Source organism: Muntiacus reevesi, chromosome 2, assembly GCF_963930625.1.
Source record: "Muntiacus reevesi chromosome 2, mMunRee1.1, whole genome shotgun sequence".
Classification (NCBI taxonomy): Eukaryota; Metazoa; Chordata; class Mammalia; order Artiodactyla; family Cervidae; genus Muntiacus; species Muntiacus reevesi.
Window position 1 is genome coordinate 278,163,307 of NC_089250.1, and position 20,366 is coordinate 278,183,672.

The 20,366-nt window shown below is 64.6% G+C and overlaps 2 protein-coding genes across 5 annotated transcripts; one reads left to right on the top strand and one right to left on the bottom strand.

Moving 5' to 3' along the window:
* The first annotated feature begins 131 nt into the window (after positions 1–131).
* On the top strand, positions 132–3,501 carry LENG1 (leukocyte receptor cluster member 1). Its single transcript, XM_065926853.1, has 4 exons — positions 132–320; positions 1,629–1,811; positions 2,402–2,664; positions 3,206–3,501. The coding sequence occupies exons 1-4, from the start codon at positions 189–191 to the stop codon at positions 3,417–3,419; spliced, it is 792 nt and encodes a 263-aa protein (XP_065782925.1). The 5' UTR covers positions 132–188; the 3' UTR covers positions 3,420–3,501.
* Positions 3,459–19,019, bottom strand: CNOT3 (CCR4-NOT transcription complex subunit 3). 4 transcript variants are annotated; one of them, XM_065926850.1, is made up of 18 exons: positions 18,759–19,019; positions 14,197–14,271; positions 14,023–14,090; positions 13,681–13,755; positions 13,440–13,529; positions 13,125–13,253; positions 12,938–13,033; positions 11,666–11,885; positions 11,453–11,586; positions 10,946–11,002; positions 8,388–8,757; positions 8,193–8,316; positions 7,427–7,625; positions 5,983–6,082; positions 5,705–5,903; positions 5,497–5,629; positions 4,819–4,944; positions 3,459–3,787 (listed from the first exon to the last, which is right to left on the bottom strand). In XM_065926850.1, exons 2-18 carry the CDS (start codon positions 14,219–14,221, stop codon positions 3,689–3,691), a joined length of 2,244 nt encoding a protein of 747 aa, XP_065782922.1. In that variant the 5' UTR covers positions 14,222–14,271; positions 18,759–19,019; the 3' UTR covers positions 3,459–3,688. The 4 variants fall into 4 exon arrangements, with proteins under 4 accessions (XP_065782922.1, XP_065782919.1, XP_065782920.1 ...); XM_065926847.1 differs by having other exon boundaries at positions 11,666–11,888; XM_065926848.1 differs by having other exon boundaries at positions 11,666–11,888; positions 14,197–14,274.
* Positions 19,020–20,366: the final 1,347 nt, after the last annotated feature.

A 20,366-nucleotide genomic window follows, 5' to 3' on the forward strand; every position in this document is an offset into this window, starting at 1 on the left:
GCGCGATTCTCGGCGACGGAGGACGTGGGCCCTGCAGCCAGTCACCTCTCTCTACAGCCCTCTGGGGGCGTGTCAGGCAGCGCAGAGCCAATCCGTGGCCGAGGAAGCAGCAATAGGGCGGGGCCTTCCCCTCGCCAATGGGAAGTGCCAGGAGGTGGGCCTATCGGTCCGCGGACAGCTGAGGCGCCATGAATATTTTACCCAAGAAGAGCTGGCACGTCCGGAACAAGGACAATGTCGCCCGCGTGCGGCGTGACGAGGCCCGAGCCCGGGAGGAGGAGAAAGAGCGTGAGCGGAGGGCGCTGCTCGCTCAGCAGGAGGTGAGCCCCGGGCCCGGGCGGACGCGGCGCCGCGGCTCAGCGCGCAGGCGCCCCGGGAGGCGCCGGGAGCCGGGCAGTGCCAGACGCGGGGCGGCGCGCAGGCGCGGGGCACCCCGGGCGGACCTCGGGCCGGGCTCCCGGGAGGTGCCTGCGGACCGTGCCGACGCCCGCCTCGGTCTCTCCTTGGTCCTCTTCGAGGGCCGGAGTAGGGGCTCGTGAATAATCGGAACCCTGGGCAGCTCGCGGAAGTTCGGGCCACTTGTTCGTTTACCTGTACAAACACCCAGTGTAGTGAGCTCCTGCTGTCTCCTGGTGGCTCAGACAGGAGTCTGCCTGCAGTGCGGGAGACCCGGGTTCGACCCCTGGGGTCGGGAAGATTCCTGGAGGAGGAAATGGCGACCCGCTTCAGTATTCTTGCCTGGAGAATCCCCTGGATGAAGGAGCCTGGTGGGCTACATACCATGGGGTCGCAAGGAGTCGGACACGACTGAGCGACTTCACTTTAGCTTTTCACTGTTGTTCACCCCGTGCAAAGTGCTTGATTTGCAAAGTTTATCGAGCCCTGTTCGTTCTTAGCGGGGCAGTTCTCTCCCTTCGGCGGAGAAGTGAGATGGCTTCAGAGGAGAGACAGCGAAGCGACAGTGGTATTAGTTAGTCCCGCTGCACCGGGCGCGCCTTTTGCCTGCACCGCTGCACGCAGACACTAGAAGCTCTGGTTGTAACTCCTCACCTGTTTGGTTTACACCCAGCTTCCAGTCCTTTGACTAATCCGATCATCAGCACTGGCTGGGAGGTAGTCAGGGTTTTTAAAGTTCACATTTATGGACTTCTCTAGTGCTCCAGTGGCTTCCAATGCAGGGGGCCCAGGTTCAGTCCCTGGTCAGGGAAATAGATCTCACATGCTATAACTAAGACCTGGTGCAGCCACAGTAATATTTTTTAAGTTCACGGTTATCAGTAGAAATTGGAAATCAAATGGGCATAGTGACTTGGCGCCCTGCCTGTCCTAATAGATGTTTTGGCTGCCTTTATGGCTGTTTTCATTGTGTCAAAGATGAAACCCCCTAGTTTAGGAACCCCCTGGTTTACTGTTTGGAAGGTGGCTTACAAACCACACCTTGCCTCATTGCTCCACCCCCTCCCCAGGAAGGGTCAGGTGCCTCTTCTGGGTTCCCAGCACCCCTGCTCCCTTCCTTCGAGCCATTAGCACCACGGCCTGTGATTTTCCATGGTCGGCACCAGGCTCAAGAGTCCCTTGGGTTACAGCTAGGTTCTCAATGTTCTGCCTGTGACTTTCTTTTCCTCCAGGCCCGCACAGAATTCCTACGGAAGAAAGCCAGGCATCAGAACTCACTTCCTGCACTTGAAGCAGCAGAAGCGGGAGCCCCAGGCAGTTCTGGCCCTGTGGATCTGTTTCGGGAGCTGCTGGAAGAAGGGAAAGGGGTGACGAGAGGCAATAAAGAGTACGAGGAAGAGAAGCGACAGGAGAAGGTAGGTTGGTCTCACCCTCTTCCTCAGATCACGGGTGGAGCTGGGGGTGGGGGTGCACCTTGTCCTCAGGTGTGACTGCGGGAGTGTTTAGGGATATGGTGGCGGTTAAACAAGCTAGAGAACTCAGACCAGTATTAGAACATAGCGTGTAAGAGGTGCTGGTTATTGCCAGGTGCTAGGTACTCTCTAGCCTGAAGTGCAGACCCTTAAGAGGTTTGGGAAGTTTAGCTTTTAAAATGTAAATCAGCCGCTGCCCTCACCTGCCCTCAGGGATTTCCCATCAGATGGAACTGCCTCCGCCTCAGTCACTCCTCTGCCTGGCTTGCTTCCAGGTTTATTATCTCCCCAAAGATGCTGCCTTTGAACCCTAACATAAACAGCTCCCTCCTTCCTGTGCTGTTTGCTGCTGAAGCTGCCCTTGTGCCCCAGAGCGGGGCGCCCCAGGGACTGGTCTGTTTAGCCCTAGCAGCTGGTGGAGTCGGCTCCTGACAGGCTCTGCTGGCTGAATGTCTGGTTCTGCCTCCGCGGGAACCTTGGCTCCCTCAGAGGGAACATGTTTCCTGTTCTTTCACATCTTCTGTCTCCCTCAGGAGAGGCAAGAGAAAGCCCTGGGCATCCTGACATACCTGGGCCAGAGCGCAGCGGAAGCCCAGACTCAGCCCCCATGGTACCAGCTGCCCCCAAGGCGGGGCAGCGCCCCCTCTGGTCCAGGACCCGATGAGAGGATCAAGAGCCGCCTGGACCCGCTGCGGGAGATGCAGAAGCACTTGGGGAAGAAGAGAAAGCACAGCGGAGACAGTGGCGGTCACAGCACCAAGGAAAAGAAGGGGCTCGAGAGACAACGACCCAAAGAGTGAGGAGCCTCCCTCGGCCGCGGCCACCACGGGAGCTCTGGTTGAGGCGGGGCTCTGGGGCCTGCAAGGTCAAGCCCGTTTTTGTAACTCCTTTGAACGTTTCCAGCCTTCTTCTCGGGTCTGCAGACTACGTGATATTATAAGGCCGCTGCTCCGGTGGCTGGGGGGACATCTGCTCAGCTGCTTGCTGAGACCTGTCGTTCACGCTGTATAGGTTAGGTCCTGACAGATGAAATTCAGTGAGAGGGAAGCTCTGAGGCTGTTGCTGAGACCAGAGTCTGATGAGCAGAGGTCCAAGTAAACAGGCGTGCTTGTGTTCCTAGGATGCTAGACCCCCGAGTGCAGGCTGGCACCCCGCCGGGCCCTTCCTCCCACAGAGGAGGGGGTGAGCCAGGCAGTGCGCGGGGCCGCCCAGCTGAGGACTGGCGGGGGTCACTGCCCGTCGGGACAGCGAGGCCAGCTGCCGGGTCCCAGCGTCAGACCCCTGCCTCCGAGGAGCTGGGCCTCCAGCTTCCCACACTGACTGTCCTCTCCCCCCAGGCCTCCGTCCCTGGAGCAGCTCCGAGCGGACCGTCTGCGGCGGGAAGCGGCTGAGAGGGCGCGGGCAGAGGCCTTGCTGGCCCGGGTGGGCGGCGCAGCGGCCCCGGAGGAGCAGCCGGAAGAGATGGACGAGCGGCGGAGGCGGTACAACTCGCAGTTCAACCCCCAGCTGGCCCGGCGCCCCCGCCTGCAGGACCCACCGGCGGCTCCCTGACTCTCAAGGGGGGACAGGAGAGGCCGCTGCTGCCAGCCGTCATATAAAACTATTTATTCATAAATATTTTCCAAAATGAAAATAGGTTTACCAAAAAATGTCCCTCACTGGGGAGGGGAGGGGGCGGCCCTGGCCTGGGCCCGGGGCGGGCTGGGGGAGCCTCTGGCTCCCCGCTGCCGGGGGCGGGGCTGCCAAGGCCGGGCACCGTCCCCAGGGCGGGGCCCTCACCTGGGCGGGATCGCATGCGGGGAGGGGAGGCGGGGCCGGTGTCACTGGAGGTCCCGGTCCTCCAGGTAGCGGTACTCAAAGGTGAAGCCTTCCTTCTTCCGCTGGCCCCACTTCTCGTAGTCAAAGTAGATGTAGGTGCCCTGGCCGGGGGAGAAGGCTGTCAGTGAGGGCAGTGTTGGGGTCCGGCCAGAGGGCTGGCGGTCAAGGCCCGGTTCGCGCGTGCGCCCCCTCCCTGCATCCACACGAGGCTCCTCTCGGGCGGGACCGTGCTCGCCCCGCGGTGGAGCCGGGGCCTGGCTCCCGCCGCTCCTTGCGATGGCTGTGCCCTTGGAGCACTGATCACTGCTGAGTGTGAGGCACACCCTCGAGGCCTCAGAACAGGCTGGAGCCTCCGTCCAGACACGCTGCCAGGACAGATGTTGTATTGCAACCGCGGTGTTGCGGGAACTTCTGAGGGGCTGACAGCCTAGAAACACTCCCTTCAGAGGGTTATGGCCGAATGGGCAGGGGACAGGGCTGCAGTCAGTGTCCGGGAGACACCATGGGGAGGGCGGGTTCTGAGTGAATGGTGGGCGTGCTTCAGAGAACCGGCAAGAACCAGAGGGAGGCCCTCGTTCAGGACCCTGGGCTCTGCGGAAGGCTTGGCGGAGAAGCCGCCGTGGGACACGCCGACTAAAGCTGGAGCGAAGCACGTCACAGCCAGGACGCCACACAGCAGGCACCGGTACTACTCACACGTGACCAACTCATTTAATCCTCACAGCAGCTGCGTCAGGGGGCCCTGTCACCCCATCGTTACAGATAAGGACGTGGAGACACGTTCACGTGAACCGCCCAGTCACCAGCCAGAGCTGGGTTCAAACCAGGTGGTCTGGCTCAGTGAAGTGGAGGCGCTCCTACTTGTTAGAACGAGGACACCTCCCCCTCCGTGTTGCTGAGCCCCTGCCCTGCTGGGTGCGGGGAGTGTCGCGTGCGCCCCGATCTTGGGTGGGAGACCCTGCATCCCCCACCTCCGGCCAGAGGCGGGGCGGGGTCAGGCTGTGCGGGGCGGGAGGCACCTCGGAAGCTGGCTCCTCTGGCCTGACCCGGAGCCGGCCAGGCCGCCCGAGGGGCGCTACGTGGACTCAGCCCGCAGGGCCCAGGCAGACAGGGCGCGGGGAGGGGCCCTCACCTGCTCAAACTCATCCGTGATGGTCTTGGGCTCCTCGTGCCTCTGGAACCACATCATGTACTTGGTGTGGAACCGCCAGGACTGCTTCTTCAGGGCCTTGGCCGCTAGGTACTGTGCCTTCGTGCCCTGGGGAGCGGAGGCGGGGGGCTCAGGGCTTGGGGCTGGGGCAGGGCGGCAGGCTGAGCCCCGGCCCCGCCACAGACCACACCAGCGCAGCTCAGAAGGGAAAGGAGGCAGGAAGTGGGAAGTGTTTTCAGAAACGCCCTGAGGAGAGAGACTAATCGTGATGAGAGCCGAGAGCAGGCAGTTTATAGAGACTTTCCCAAGGCGGGCTGAGGGCAGAGATCACGGCGGACTCACTGAGGTCGCAGAGGGGGGACGGCTCCCTGCTGGTCCCCAGGGAGGCCTGAGAACGTGCCCGCAGTGCCGGGCCGTCGGGGCGGGTGGGCGGGCGCTGTGGGCCGTGCCCACACTACTGGGGCGGGGCAGGTTCCCTGCTGCTGCCCTGGACGGGCCAGCCCCGACCTCAGCAGCCCTGACCCTCCTGCTGGAGCGAGTAGGGGCGGGCTGGGGGGACTGGGAGGGTGCGGTCCCGGAAGCCGCAGAGGGGCACCCACCTCACCCCTGCAGCCCAAAGGGCGGTAGGGCTGGCGGGGAAGCTGGGGGGCCCTGCTGTACCTCCAGATAGTAGAAGATGAAGAAGAGCGTCTCGGTGGACAGGCGCTGGTAGAACTCCACGGTGTCCGAGTGTGGGGGCGGCATCTGGTGGTGGTAGGGGGGCGTCGGGCAGGGGTTCCGGGGCAGGTACTGCCTGTGGGGGCGGGGGAGTCAGGGCCAGTCGAGGGCAGCGGGCCGCGGCCCCGCCCCTGCGCGCGCGGGCCCTCACCGGATGCGCTCCGAGTCCGAGGGGTGGGGCATGTGGTGCCAGGCAGCCTCCTCCATGGCCTGCTGGTACAGCTGCTCCTTGGTGAGAGGCACCGGGCCCAGCGGGCACACGCCCAGCGACAGCGGGATGCTCACCTCCGACAGCTGCAGGGGGGGCTGGGCTGAGGCCGGGGGCGCCGCGCTGCTGCTCAGGAGGATGTCTGCGGGGCGGGGGGCAGAAAGCGTGAGGCCGCAGCATGCAGCCGGCCTGGCGGGCCCGCCCCAGCCCCAGCCGCTCACCTCGCTCGGTCAGGTGCAGCGTGGGCACGGGGTCCTCGATGCCAGAGCTGATGGCCGCACGCTCCGCCATGGACTTCAGGGAGCTCAGGGGCTCGGGGGCCTGGGGAAGAAGGGTGGCTGGCTGAGGTTGGGGCTGCGGGCGGGCCCTGGTCCTCGCGGTTGGCACGCCCGCCTCTCCGCTGGGGTTCGGCTGAGCTGAAGCTGTCCGTGTAGGACAAGGGCCGGCAGCGCTGAGCGGTGGGGAGAAGACCCGAGCACAGCCAAGCGCCCGCCGACCGGGGCGCTCCCGAGACCCCACACTGCAGATGGTCAGCACTGTGGGAGTCCACTGGGCACCCCGCATGCCGGAAGGGCCCACTCAGTGCCCGCGCCTGGCCGGCAGGACCCCCACTCAGCCCCCGCAGCTGCTCTGCCTCCTCACCCCACGCCGGCAGTGACGAGGCTCCGCCCTGCTGCTCCGGCTCCCTTACCCCACAGCGTGCTGTGCACACAGGCCCCATGGGGACCTTTCCACCGGGGTCTCTCCTGTCATCTCTCCTCAAAACCTTTCTACCCGTCCCCACCGCTCACTCAGTAACCGGAAGAACCAAAATGTGGCCAGTGTCAGGAACCTCAAGACTTGTTTTTCTCCAGAGAAATAAATGCACACACGGCGTTTCCTGTGTGTTCATTGTACGTCTCTGGGCGAAAGACAGTTCTGAGTGTGTCATGAGGCCCGTTCCAAAGAAGCCCTCACGCTGGAGGAGGGACTGTGAGCCCTTCTGTTTTCCGGTTGAAGGAAGGAAGGGGCAGGGGACAGTGCAGGCCTGGGCCTCCCGAGGAGCCGAGGGCAGACTCGCCAGCCCAGGAGGCCAAGCCTGGCCCTGCTCACACCCGCCTAGTGAACCCGCCCAATCCGCCACTGGGTTCTGGCAGCTGCTCCTGCGGCTGTGAGGCCGCGCGCCCCTGCCTGGGTATGAGCCCTCCCCTCGCCCCAGCCCTTGCTGGGGGCTCCCCAGGTTAAGGCAGCTGTGCCTGCATGGTCCGCAGCACCCCGTGCCCCACCCTGACCAGACCCGCCCCAGCATCTGCAGGGAAGGTGGGAAGCGAGTTCAGCCAGCACAAAGTGGCTCAGAGCAGACAAGTCTGAACTTAAAGTGTTGTTCATCTTCCAAGGGAAGGAGACTGAGCCCCGGACAGTCAGTCGCGTGAAAGGACAGGCTTATGGGCCGAACTGGGGACAGACTGACGGCTGGAAGGAAGCAAGTGACAGTCGTCACAAGGAGTGAACACATACAAGCAGGAGTGAGGCAAGGGTCCAGGGGGACAGAGACCCTGGCGCGGAGCGGCAGAGGCCAGAGCCGAGGTGACGGGGCAGGTGTGCTGGAGAGGAGCTTGGGAGCCGCGCCCGCTGGAGGAAGGGCCCCAGGGGGTGTGGGGAGCTGGGGCGGAGGCGTGGGCCCACCTTGATCTCGGGTGCGGCGCTGAACTGCGGAGGCCCGTTAAGCAGGCTGCCAGCTGCCTTGGCCTCACTGAAGCTGGGTGTCGGGGAGCTGGGGGGGTTCACAGGGAGCGGCACCAGGAGGCTGGGTCCCCCTGCATTGTTCCCTGAGCCTGGGGCCACGCCCCCGGCACCCGCTGGGGCTGTGGCGCTGGGTTCCTTCCTGCAGAGGGGAGCAGACGGGCGCAGGCTCAGGGGAGGGTCCCAAGTGGGGCGGACAGGGAGACTCAGGGGTCAGGAAGGTCACAGAGGGAGCACGCACAGTGGCGCCGGCCGGGGGGGTGCGGTCAGCCCAGGACAGGGGCGCTACTTGGGAATGCGAATCCTCAGGAGGCCTCCTCAGCAGTGGCCGGTGCAGGAGGGGGTGGGGAATGCCCACCCAGAGCCCGGGGAGGCACTTGGGGTCAGCCCACGTCCGCCACGGGAGGTGAGCACGCACTCCTGGAAGGAGAACCCCGCGGGGGAGGGGGGCTGCCCTGAGACCTGGAGGAGTGCGGAGAAGAGGGGGGTGGGGACCCGCACTTGGAGAAGTGGACGCAGACCCGCCCACGGAGCTGGGCCCTGGGGCAGGACACAGCCTAGGAGAGGCAGAGCACCCAGCAGTGTGGGGCCCTGGGAGTAGCCCTGCTCAGCCGGGGGCTTCTGGGGAGGGCCCACTGGCGCGGACGGCTTGTGTCTGCGCCCTGGGGCAGTGGTCGTGCTGAAGGCTGCCCGCCCCCTGGACACTCACGTGGTGCTGGGAGGCGGGTTGTGGGGGCCGGGCGGGGGGCCCAGGGCCTGGCCGCCCGCGCTGCCACCCCCCGTGCTGTTGAGCGCCGCCTCCGCCGGGCTGTCCGCCACCACCGAGCTGTAACCTGGAGAGCGAGAGGGGTCAACAGCGGCCTCCAGTGCAGCCCCCCAGGTCTCCCCCACCGCCCCCACTTACTGGTGGCGCCGTTCTGCTTGCCAGCGCCTCCGCCTCCGCCGCTGTTGCCCCCACCACCTCCGCCGCCGCCTCCCGCCCCAGGCTGGGCGCTGGGGGGCCGGGGCTGGGCGCTGCTGGGCCCGCTGGGGGCTGGCGGGGCCACAGCCTGGGCGTAGGGTGCGGGGGTGCCCGCGCTGTGGCTGGGCGCCGGGCTGGCCTTGGCACCCAGGGCACTCGTGGGGGCGGCTGCAGCCGGGGCGCCGTTGCTGCCAGGGGCAGCGCTCAGGGCAGAGGCGGCGGGTGGGGGGCCGGGCGGGTAGCTGGCCGGCACAGCCGGGGACTGAGGGTGCTGGCTGCTGTGGACGGGCTTGGAGCCGTTTTTGGCTGGAGACTGTGGGTAGGAGGGAGGAGAGGGTCAGGACCCAGGGGGCCGCCTGCACACCCTCCCCCCAACAAGGCCCATCCTTGGCCTTGGCCTTGCCGCCCCGGCCCTTACGGGGACCCGGTGGCTTCCAGGTCCACGCTAACAACACTCACACGTTTCCAGCCTGCATCCAGCCCACCACATCCTGCCTGGACAATGCCCTGCGACCCCATCTGAGACCTGAGAGCCCGTCTGATGATGGCGGACACCCCCACGACGTCCCATGGGGACCTAAGACCCCATCAGACGATGGGGGGACACCCCCACGACGTCCCACAGGGACCTGAGACCCCATCTGAGACCTGAGAGCCCGTCTGATGATGGCGGACACCCCCACGACGTCCCACAGGGACCTGAGACCCCATCAGACGATGGGGGGACACCCCCACGACGTCCCACAGGGACCTGAGACCCCATCTGAGACCTGAGAGCCCGTCTGATGATGGCAGACACCCCCACGATGTCCCACAGGGACCTGAGACCCCATCTGAGACCTGAGAGCCCGTCTGATGATGGCGGACACCCCCACGACGTCCCACAGGGACCTGAGACCCCATCAGACGATGGGGGGACACCCCCACGACGTCCCACAGGGACCTGAGACCCCATCTGAGACCTGAGAGCCCGTCTGATGATGGCAGACACCCCCACGACGTCCCATAGGGACCTAAGACCCCGTCTGAGACCTGAGAGCCCGCCCGTCTGATGATGGCAGACACCCCCACGACGTCCCATAGGGACCTGAGACCCCGTCTGAGACCTGAGAGCCCGTCTGATGATGGCAGACACCCCCACGACGTCCCACAGGGACCTGAGACCCCATCAGACGATGGGGGGACACCCCCACGACGTCCCAAAAGGACCTGAGACCCCGACTGAGAGCTGAGAGCCCGTCTGATGATGGCAGACACCCCCACGACGTCCCATAGGGACCTGAGACCCCGTCTGAGACCTGAGAGCCCGTCTGATGATGGCAGACACCCCACGACATCCCATAGGGACCTGAGACCCCATCTGAGACCTGAGAGCCCGTCTGATGATGGCAGACACCCCCACGACGTCCCACAGGGACCTGAGACCCCATCAGACGAATGGGGGGACACCCCCACGACGTCCCACAGGGACCTGAGACCCCATCTGTTGATGTGGGGACAGCCCCAAAATGTCCCGCAGGGACCGACACCCCATCAGATGATGGTGGGGACACCCCCATGACATCCCACATCTGATGACCCAGGGGGTGGGGGAGGTAGTGGGAACCACAAATGTCCTCAGGATGAGGTGGCTGGATCCAACATGCTGTGTTTAAAAACACAACAGGAATTCTCAATTTACCTGTCCCTAAAATAACTTGGGAGGCCACTGGCGACCCCCACGCCACAAAGTGGAGCCCGGAGCCCAGTGCCAAGCCCATCCCGCCCTGAGGCTGAGCTGCTGCCGCCCGCGCTCATGCCCCGGGGCAGCTGGCCCCACCGCCCACCCCTGATCGCCCCGCTGCCTCCCAGGCCCTTAGGCCCACTGAGCGGGGAGCAGGACTCACGACCCAGACTCTGCCTCCGCACTCATCACCCTGTTCCATCCCAGCTTCACCACCCCGGCCTCAGGGTTCCCCTGGGGACCAGCCCTCCCAGGAGCCCACACTCCCCCTGCCTAAGACCCTTCGGGTGTGACGGGATCCCTGCAGTGTGCCCCCGTCCAAGCAGAGGCTCGGGAGGGGAGGCCTGTGGGGCACACGGCCAGGGCCCAGGGCACCCCCAAGCAACGCAACCCGCGCGGTTCCTGGCCTCTTGCTGCTCAGGCGTGCTGGGCAGCTCCACCAGGAGAGCTGCTCCACCACTGCGGACCCCTCAGCCCCCAGCCTGAGACCCCGTACTCCGTGAGCCCAGCGCACCTGGCCGGCTCCCCACCACGCTTCCCAGCCCCATCACGACGGGCCTGCTCCCCGCCGCCGCCTCACGGGGGGATCCTCCTCTAACGCCTAGGCCCGCCATCTCTGCAGGGAAGCACCCGCCGACCACGCCCTGCTGCTGCCGCAGGCCTCCCCAGGCCCGCCCAGCGTGTCCCTGGAGCCCCGCATGAGGGCCACGCTCGGGTCTCAGTGAGCCTCGAACGGGTGAGCGCCGGCCCACCAACGGCCAACCCCAGCCACACCCACCTGGCTGACTTCACTGTCTGTCGAGCGCCCCCTCTTCTTGTCGTCTTCCGAGTTTTCCTGAGGTTCGAGAGGCGCGGTCAGAACCTGTGAGTCTCTAGGGCCCGGACAGAGCCGCCAACCCCTGAACCCCCGGATCTGACACCCGCAGGCCACTTCTGGCCCCAGAGCTGTTCAAGCCCCCATGACCTTCGTCTCCAAGGGAACCTACCTAACCCTGCTACCCAGGGCGCCTGTGTTCAGGGGCCAGCACCCTCGCCAGCCTCTCAGGGACCCAGGAAACAGCTCTCCTTAGGGAGTCCCCCCTCCCCCTCCCAGGGGTCCAGCAGCCTAGGCACACTTCCCCCGTCCTCCACACCGGGACCCATAGCAGCCCTGACTGCCCTGCCAGTGATCTACGGCCGAGGGCTCAGACCCAAGACACGGAGGCTCCTGGCGGGACACCCCTGAGACCCCACCTCCGCGTCCCCAGTCCTGGAGCCTCCCGGCGACGCGGCCCCCAGGCCTTACCGTGGTGCAGTTGGCCGGGCTGGGTGGGATGGGGGAGCTGGAGGTGGTCGAGGTGGGCGTGCTGCTGGACTGGTTGAAGATCTCGTCCTCCATGTGGCTGTGGCTGGGGGGGGAGGTGGCGACCAGCGCCTGTGCTGTGGGAGTGGGCAGGCGCGTCAGCAGGTGGCCCCCTCCCTGGGCCCCGCCACCCCCGCAGGCCTGCACTGAGCTCACGAATGTCCTCGAGGTCCAGGTCGTCGTAGAGGAACTCATTCTCCTCGAAGTCGGGGTCCTGGGACGAGTCCACATAGTACTCGACGTCATCCTTGATCTTGCGGATGGCGTCCACCAGGATGGAGTCATTGTCCAGCATGCGCAGGATGGTTTCCAGCATCCGCACGTGGTAGCGATGTTTCTCGATGTGCCGCTTCAGGCCCTCAATCCGGTCCTGCTTCTGCTGGCGAGCCCAGGGCCAGGCTCAGGGGCTGCGGGGCCTAGCGGCCCCCCTGCCCCACAGAGCCCGGCCTCAGTCCCTGGGCCCATGGAGACCCCGGGCCCACCTTCAGCGCTCCCAAGCCCGCAGGGGCAGCACGCACCTCCCACCCCGAGAGCGCTGGGAACGGCAGGGAGAGCCAGGGATCCCCGCAGCTCCCTGCAACAGTCCCCATCCCACCCACCCGACCACCTGCCTCTCAGCAGCAGTCCTCACCAGAGCCCACCCACCAGCCGTGACCACCCTCTGGAGCACAGAAACCCCCTCGCCCCTGCCTCACTCTAACAGCATAACGGTCACCCCCACCTGGGGGTGCGTACTGTTCATAACTGGGACTGTTTCTGTCACCACGCTGACACCCCACCCTCATCCGTGGACCCCTAAGAGGGGCCGGGATTCAGAGGCCTGCCGCAGAGGCCCCATCACCTTCAGGACCTGATGTCTCAGTTCTCACATCTCAGAGCCAGGTGCCATCCCTCCGCTCTGCAAGGACCCGCCTCCCTCTGGCACCCGCCCGCCCCCGTGCCGTCCTCTGCCCTCCTCTGCACACAGACAGGGGCACCCCTGGAACGCAGACCCGGTGGTCCTGGCTCTCCGGGACTCCGGCCCTGGGCTCTGCCTTTGTCTCGGAGCACACCTCTCCTCAGGCCAAACCAACCATTCCTCCATGTCGTGCTGTCCCCACACCTCCTGCCCTCCTCAGGTCCTGGGCCCTCAGTGGCTGGGAGGCCACAGCGGCAGCTCCCCAGCCTCCTGCCCTCGGGTCCTCAGGCCTCACGCTTACCCTCCACCCAAGCCGAGCTCAGCACCTTCCCCCAATCTGCCCCTCCTGGCGGCCCGCTGTTCACCCAGACGCCAGAGGGCACCCAAGGGACGGCCTTCCCCTTCCCCGCACCACCCCCACCTGCCCACCTGCCAGCACGCCCCTGCCCCTGCCCCCTGCTTTCTGTGCTCCAGGCCCCCCGCCCCCGCCCCCTGCCCCCTACCCTCTGCACTCCGGGCCCCCCACTCACATCCTTGTCACCCTTCTTCTTGCGCGTCTGCACCGACAGGGACTCCACTTCGCTCTCAAACTGGTCCACCTGCATGTTCAGGGTGTCGATGGTGTTCTGCACGCGGAAGGAAGGCAGCAGTCAGCGGAATCCTCGCTCCGCAGGCTTGGGGCCCTGGCTCGCTCAGCCCCGCTCTACCCCAACGCACCGTGAGCCACTGGCCGACCTCCTCCTTCTCCTTCTGGGCAGGGTCCACCTTCTGCGCCAGGCCCAGGCCCTCCTTGCTGTAGGCTTTGGTCTTGGTCTCTCGCTCCACGACTTTGAACCGTTCCATTTGCTGTGGAGAGCGCCGTTGGCGTGGGTCCCGAGGGCAGGAGAGCAGCTGACTCAGGGCTGGGGAGCTCCCACTGGAGCCCCAGGGGCCGCCGCCTGCCTCCCCCAGCCACCTTACTCTTCTCAGGGCCTCTGTGGCCCCAGGACTCCTGCCACCCCTGCCTCTCAGACAGCAACCCCGGGCTCCTACCGTCTCAATGAGCTTGCGGTTGTCTATGAGCTGCCTCTTGTCCTTGATCTCGTTGGACGCTACCCATGTCTTGATCTGGTCCCTCAGCCGCTGGAGAGGGAAACGGCAGGATGGTCAGGCGGCCGGCCTCAGGGCGGCCTGGCCCCCAGCTCTCCAGCCCTCAGCTCCCCGGGACCCAGCAGTCCACGCTCCCTGTTCCCGCCGCCCTCAGGACACAGAGTCCAGGCCCCAGCCCCCTCACTTGAAGCTTCTTAATCTCCTTCTTTAGATCAGCCTCATACTTTTCTTTCTGGTTCGCGTTGGCTGCATTGTGGAGCTGCAGGACGGAGAGAATGCAGGCGTCAGTGCGGTTCTGGCTGCCTGACGGCCCACTGCAGGGCAAGACTCCAGCCTCTCTGCGGGCCAGGGACTCTGGGGGACCCACCCCCCCGCGCCCACCAATCAACCCCAGAGCGGCTTCTCTGAGGTCCTTAGCATCTGGACAGGCTGGCCCTCTCCCGGTCCACACTCAGGAGCTCCTCAACCTTGTCCTGTTCCCCCATCCCTGGAGGTGCACCTGGATTTTTAGGCCCAGCCCCTGTACCTTCTGCCAAATATCTTCAAATTGCTCCACGCCCTCAGACACCTTCTTGAGGCAGCGGTCAATCTCACCTGGCAGGGAGGAAAGGAGACTGTGAGCGTCCTGCCAGAGGCTGCAGGCGCCCGAAGAAGAGTTCCGAGGAGTGAGCACGCGGCACGCCGGCGCGAAGCCTGGTACCTTGGAGTTTGCGCTTGTCCGCCATCTTCCCTGCCCTACAGACACGCTCTCTTCATACTCCCCTGGAGACGGACGCTGCTGGGACAGAGCGAGAGGAACACACGTTTACTCCCTGGCTGATGAGGGCCGCGAACAAGGCCGGGAACTGCAGGGTGCATGGAGGGTGAAGGGGGAGATGCAGTAGCTATCTGGTGACGGAGATCAGGCTCAGTTCTCCTCCTCCGGCCTTGACTGCCCAGCACAGGTCTGGCCCATGAGAGGACTCTAGAAGTTTCTGACCAAGGAAATAGACTTTTTGCATGCCTCTGACCCAGGAAGTGGAAAAGTCCTAGGGCATGAAGCACCTTCTCCCCCAGGTGACACTCAAAAGGATTTCTTGGAGCAGGAAAATGGCACGCGGCCAGGTCAGGCTGACTGCTGGGGACAAGGCCTTAGAACCAGACCACGATTCCCCCAGAGGAGTCACGCACACAGGTGACCAGAATCCTAACACAGGGAGAGGTCACTCCTCAGACAAGTCAGGAGAGAGAGACCGCTGCATCCTACGGAGAGGAGTCGGATACCGTATACACACGGTGAAGTTGTAAGGAACAGAGGGCAGGTGTGGTAGGGGCAGACAGAAGGTGCCCACAACTGAGAGAACTAAACCCACCCCCCTACAGAGGGCTGGACCCCAAGCAGAAGACGGCCTTCGACCTCTGATAAGTTTACTCCAGACGAGAATCCTTAAACCAAAGGAGATAACGCTACTAACCTATAGTGCCAACACCAAAAAAGCTTAGAGGCGTGGGGCACCGAGCGCCACCCGAGAGAACCTGGAGAGGCAAGAACTCCGACAGAGATGAGGGCGGAGGGAACCTCGGCGGAGGCGGGGCTATCTGCACCCATGCAGGAAGGAACTACAGGTCAGGTGCAGGGGTGCTGCAGACTCAGGGACACCTAAGCCCTCCGACAAGCCTCCTCTACGCAGAGATGGGCATTTCCAGCCTACAGCAAGTGACACGCAACCCAGAGGGACTGAGATCACAGGAGAGCCACCAGAAGCTTTCCCTGGGGGGACGCCGCCCCTCAGGACCCAACCCCAAGCCCAGGAGAGATGGCGAGCCTCAGGGAGGGAAGTCCCTGCAGAGGTGGGGAGGACCCGAGCAGCCCCAACTGCCCAGGCAGAAGGAGCAGGTCGAGGAACCTCGACCCAGACAGAGGTCACGCCAGGAGGGCCCCCAACACAGAGAAGGGAGCCTCCAGGAGAGTCCTGTGCCCCAGAACTTTCCACGGGGACAGGAGCATCCTGCATCTGTGCCGTCCGTGAACGTGGCAAAGGCAATGTAGAACGCAGCTACAGGCTTTGCTACCTGGTTGAGATTCCAATAAAACGTGCTAGTAGCCACCGGAGGAACAGTGTCTCAGGGAGCACGCCTTCGAACCAGCAGCAGCCTGGGACGGGCCCGCCCTCCAGAGGGACCCACTCTGGTGACACCGACCTCTGAGCGGTGGGGGAGAGGGCAAAGCGAGAGGAAGAGCAGCACCCTCAGCCAGGGCTGGCTGACACGACAAGGCGGGGAACACGGGGCAACTCCAGCTCCAGGAAGGCGGGGCAGCCAGAAAAAGCACCCAGGAGACAGTAGCACAGAGGGGCTCAAAGCGAGGTGAGGCAGCACCTGGATCGCCACGAGGCGTGCAGGGGTGCGTCTGAGCCAACACCCCGATGCTGGAGCGCAGCCTCCTGCCCGGGGGTGTGGGGGCCTAAGAGAGAGACAGAAGCCTCTGCTCCCCGCCTCCACTCCAGAAGCCCCACGTGGGGCACGGATGGGCGCTCCAACCCGGAGGGTTTACACCCCGAATGAGGCACTGCAGGCCTCAGGGAGAGGGGTCCCCACACTAAATGGGCCTGGGCACCCAGCCCAGGAGAGGAGTTGATACCCTCTGGAGGGGGCAACAGACTGTGGCAGCAGAAGTCCTGAAGGAAGCAAGGTGACAGGGCCAAGGAGAGCCTAAGCCGAGAAAGCGATGTTTCAGACAGAGCCTCCAAGTGGGCAGGGCCGAGTCTGAGAGAAGACCCCACCTGAGCTGGGGAAGGCAGCAGTTCCAGAGGAGGTGCTCGCAGCCCAGGGCGGGTCGGTACTACAGGAGCTGAGAGCCTTGGCTGCGGAGGCACCGTGCTCCCCCCCCCCCCAGAGAACCCCCACAGCAAGGGGGAGCCTGTACCTCAGACCCCCACGGAAGGCCTAGAAAGTGGGCTGGAGCCTGAGGCCCGAGGTAGAGAAGCCTCCTCACAGAAGAGCCCCAGGCTGACAGGACTTGGGTGCTGCCACTCTCAGCGGGGCCGCCAGGGAGCTCCGGGGTAGGCAGGCGTGGCAGGGGTCTCGGGGAGAGGTGCAGGTGCGCTCACCGCCCCAAGTCTCAAACGGCACCCAGGACTCTGGGAACCCTGGCCCAGGAGACTTAACCAAAACACTCCATCCAAGAGGAAGGCACATCTCCACGAGTCAGGAGCCTATACTAGGGGTAGCGGGTGAGCAGTGAGCCAGACCCACAGGAACCAACAACCACTCGAGCGGGGCTAAAACTCACACAGAAGAGCCCCCCAAACCATCACTTCACGGGAGATCACTCTGCCACACACAGGCCCGAAGAACTGAAGCCTTAGTCCTGGAGAACTAATACCAAGCGGTCCCTAATCCTGGGGGCTGCCACGTGCCATGGGGTGAGGCGCCCTGGCCTGCTGGGGAGTGGTGCTGGAAGGCCTTCCTTAACCCGGGAGGCCACTGACACCAGGAGGCGGACGCACTAGGTCCTGGGGTGGAGGGGGTTATCTCCCCGCTGCAAGGCCCGGACCAAGGCTGGGGGACTGGGAAGCCCATCCCGGGGTCTTCAGTCCTGCGGAAGTGATGACAGGGGGTCTTCCCTTCAAGTCTCAGGCATCTTGCCCCCCCCACAACAAGGAAGCTGGGCCTGAGGAGAGAGCAGACGCTGAGTTCCGTTGCTTGTGGGACATCACCAGAAGGACGGAGGCGTTAGCCCTGGGCACCAGCATCGGGAAGGGTCCTCAGTCCCACGGTGGGGGCACACAAAAGGGCACAGACACCTCAAGTCCCACAGTGGTCCATGCCAACCCAACAAAGACAGGACCCTACTCCTGGAGAAGGCAGCAGAGAAGTTCCTCATCCTGGGGAAAAAGCCCCACTGCGGCCCCCAAACCCCGCACCGCACAGTACAGGAAGCTCAGCTTGAAGAAACCTTACACCCCGAGGGGGCTCCAGAAGGGTGGTCTGGGCAGGCCTGGCCCCGGGTTCCAGGACTGCTTACACCAAGAGCAATCTTTTGGGCTGGGGAGCTTCCACAGCCACAGTGAGGAGCCCGAGATGAACACCCAGGGCCTGGGGGACCCTTGTCCCCTGGCAGGATCACACCCCAGTGGAGGGACTGATGGGAATGGAGGCAGGAGCCTCAGACTGAGGGAAGTGACAGTAGCCAAGATGAGGGCAGGGAGGCAGGGAAGGAGCCAAAACAACCAGCACCAAAGGACGGAAGCAGCAACCGTGCGGGAGGGGATCGCCCCTGGGCTGACAGGCAGGTCCTACTCAGAAAGAGAGGTGCTGGTGCTGCCCGCCAACAGGAGATCGCTGATCTACAGGAGCTCAACAGTCCCACCAAAAAGACCCTGAGGCAAGAGTGACATCAAGAGGAAGTCCACACCCGGAGCGGGCTGGACAGAGTCTAGATCCAGGAGAGAGAGCGTCCAGAAGAGCCAGGGACAGATACTCAAAAGTAACAGCCGAGGCCCAAGTGGGCAACACCGAGGACAGTCGTGACACCCGCGGGGGGAAGGCCTGGGCCGAGGGCCGTGCAAGCCTTAGATCTGGTGGACTTGTCAAGCCTTAGACTTGGGGGACTTGTTACTACAGAGGCAGAAACTTGGGCTGAGACTCCAAGCTCTGAAGCTGATGTCTTCACTCCAGGGAACTGACACCCACCCCCGCCCCGACCCCTTCCCCAAAGAGAGTGGCGCCCGCGGTGGGAAGGGGGCGGGGAAGAGGGATCCCTGGCCCCGGGAAGGGTGACCCCCCCCCTCTCCTCGTCCGGGGGACTCGCAGCCCTACACCCACGCGAAGGGGGCAGCCTCGCCCGGAGACCGCCCCCCCCGCAGCACAGGGGCTGCAGCCGAGGGGTGGGGGGCAGGCACCTGAGCCCCGAGAGGGCGGGCACCTGCGGCCAGGGGCGCCTCCATCCTTCCAGCGAGGAGCCAATACCGACGCGGAGAGGGGCGGACACCTCGCACCCTCACACCCCACGGGGGCCCGACGCGGACGCCGCGCGGGGCCGGGGTCGCGGGAGGACCCCCGGGCGCGGCTGAGGGGCGTGGAGGAGGTGGGCGGGCGTGCGGGGGCCGCGCACCGCCCGGCTGACTGCGAGCGGCAGGGCCGCGCGGGGGCGGGGGCGCCGCGCCGGCCATGTCGCGACAGGCGGCGGGGTCGCAGGGGCGGGAGGCGGCGGGGAAGGCGGCCGACGGCGCCGAGGGAGGAGGGGAAGGGGTCCGGCCCAGTCGAGCCTGACGCTCTCACCACAGGAGCTGGCGCCACCGCTGAGGAGCGTATCGCGACAGGCGGGGGAGGCGAGCGCCCGCCGCCTTATTCTCGCGCCCCGGGCCCGGGCGCTATCGCGATAGCGGCGCGAAGCGGAAGTGGGGTGGGGGGATGTGGGCCCGGGGTTGTTCTGACGACGGGGTCGGGGCTCAAGGGAGGCCGCGGCGTCTGCCGAAGGCTCCGCGGAAGCTGACCGGGCCCGGTCCAAGATGGCGGCGGCGGAGGAGGCCTCCCCTCCTCTCTTCTCGTCTCTGGCGCCGACCCGCCCCCGACCCCCGAATATAGGCCTATCATTGCTCCGGCCGCACGTCGCTCTTGCCCGTCGGGCTCGCTCTATTGGTTCTTGTTGGGATGCGGCCGGCCCCATCTTGATGATTGGACAATCGCTGCAAGGCGCGGCGTTCCATTGGCTTCCCGCGCGGGCTGCTAGGATTGGCTCAGGCTTTCTTCCCCGCTCCGCCTCCTCCTCCCGCCTCGGGGCACAACACGCCAGCGCGAGGACTTGTGCGTCAATCCAGATGCCTGTGTCGCCCTGATTGGGTACACCCGCCCCCCTCTAGTAACCCAATTGGTCGGGGGGAGGAGCTAGGCTAATCAGGGGCGGGAAGTCGTCCGTCAAGTTTGGAGCCGTCTTCCATTGGTTGTGGGGGGATATTCTGCCCTGAAGTCATTGGCTGGTTCAGAGAGTGGGTGGGGAAAGCGGAGGAAGGCATGGCGAGTAGGCGTTAAAGGCCGCGTACCTAATCGGAAACAGACAGGTGCCTTCAAATCGGGGGCCGGGTTGAAGGTACCTGCCAATCAAGGCAGCCCCAGGGCGGAGCCAGGCAAGATCGCCCACCCCCTTCCCGTTCGTGGACCCGGCTGTCGTTCATTTCTGGCCGTCCAATGATGTGACGAGTGGGCGGTACCCGCTCCTGGAAGCATGTGAAACCGGGCGTAGCAGCCAGGCTTGGGACTAGCGCGCATCCTCCGCCTGCCTTGTGTCTTAGCCAAGCGGACAGGTCTCTCAGTTGCACGGTCTTTCTCCAAGTGCCCGTGACCCATCTTTGAGACTCAGAGGATGGAAGAAAAGGAAGGAAGCAGAAGACAATGCCCCAAGTCACTGACATCACGCATAGCTGCATTGTCTGGGAAGCGGCATGGAGGCATGGAGTTTTTGTCCTTCCTCTGAATGGTGACGTGACTGTGGGACAGGAACTCTCCTCCGCACCTCCGTTCGCTTGTTATCGTGAGGACGCCGCAGAAGGTACAGATGGGACTCCCTGTCCACCCCCGACTCCCGTGCTCACCTCCCCCCACCCTGATTGTCGCCTACTGGTCCTTAAGATCTCAGCTCAGTGGTCTTCTCTTGGAGGGAAAACTTCCCTGACCTCCCGTTCTGAGTGGTCCCATGAGCCCTGTTCATTAGAACCTACTTTTGCGAGTATGCCATCCTTTTGCTAATGATTTGAGTCTTCTTCTCGCAGTAGAAAGCAGTCGCTAACCATTTGCTGAATGAATACATGGATGGATACGGGGAATGACTTGTGGTTAAGACTTGCTAGGTACCGGTGCTTCTGCAAACCAGGAGGCATTTGCCCTGGGTCA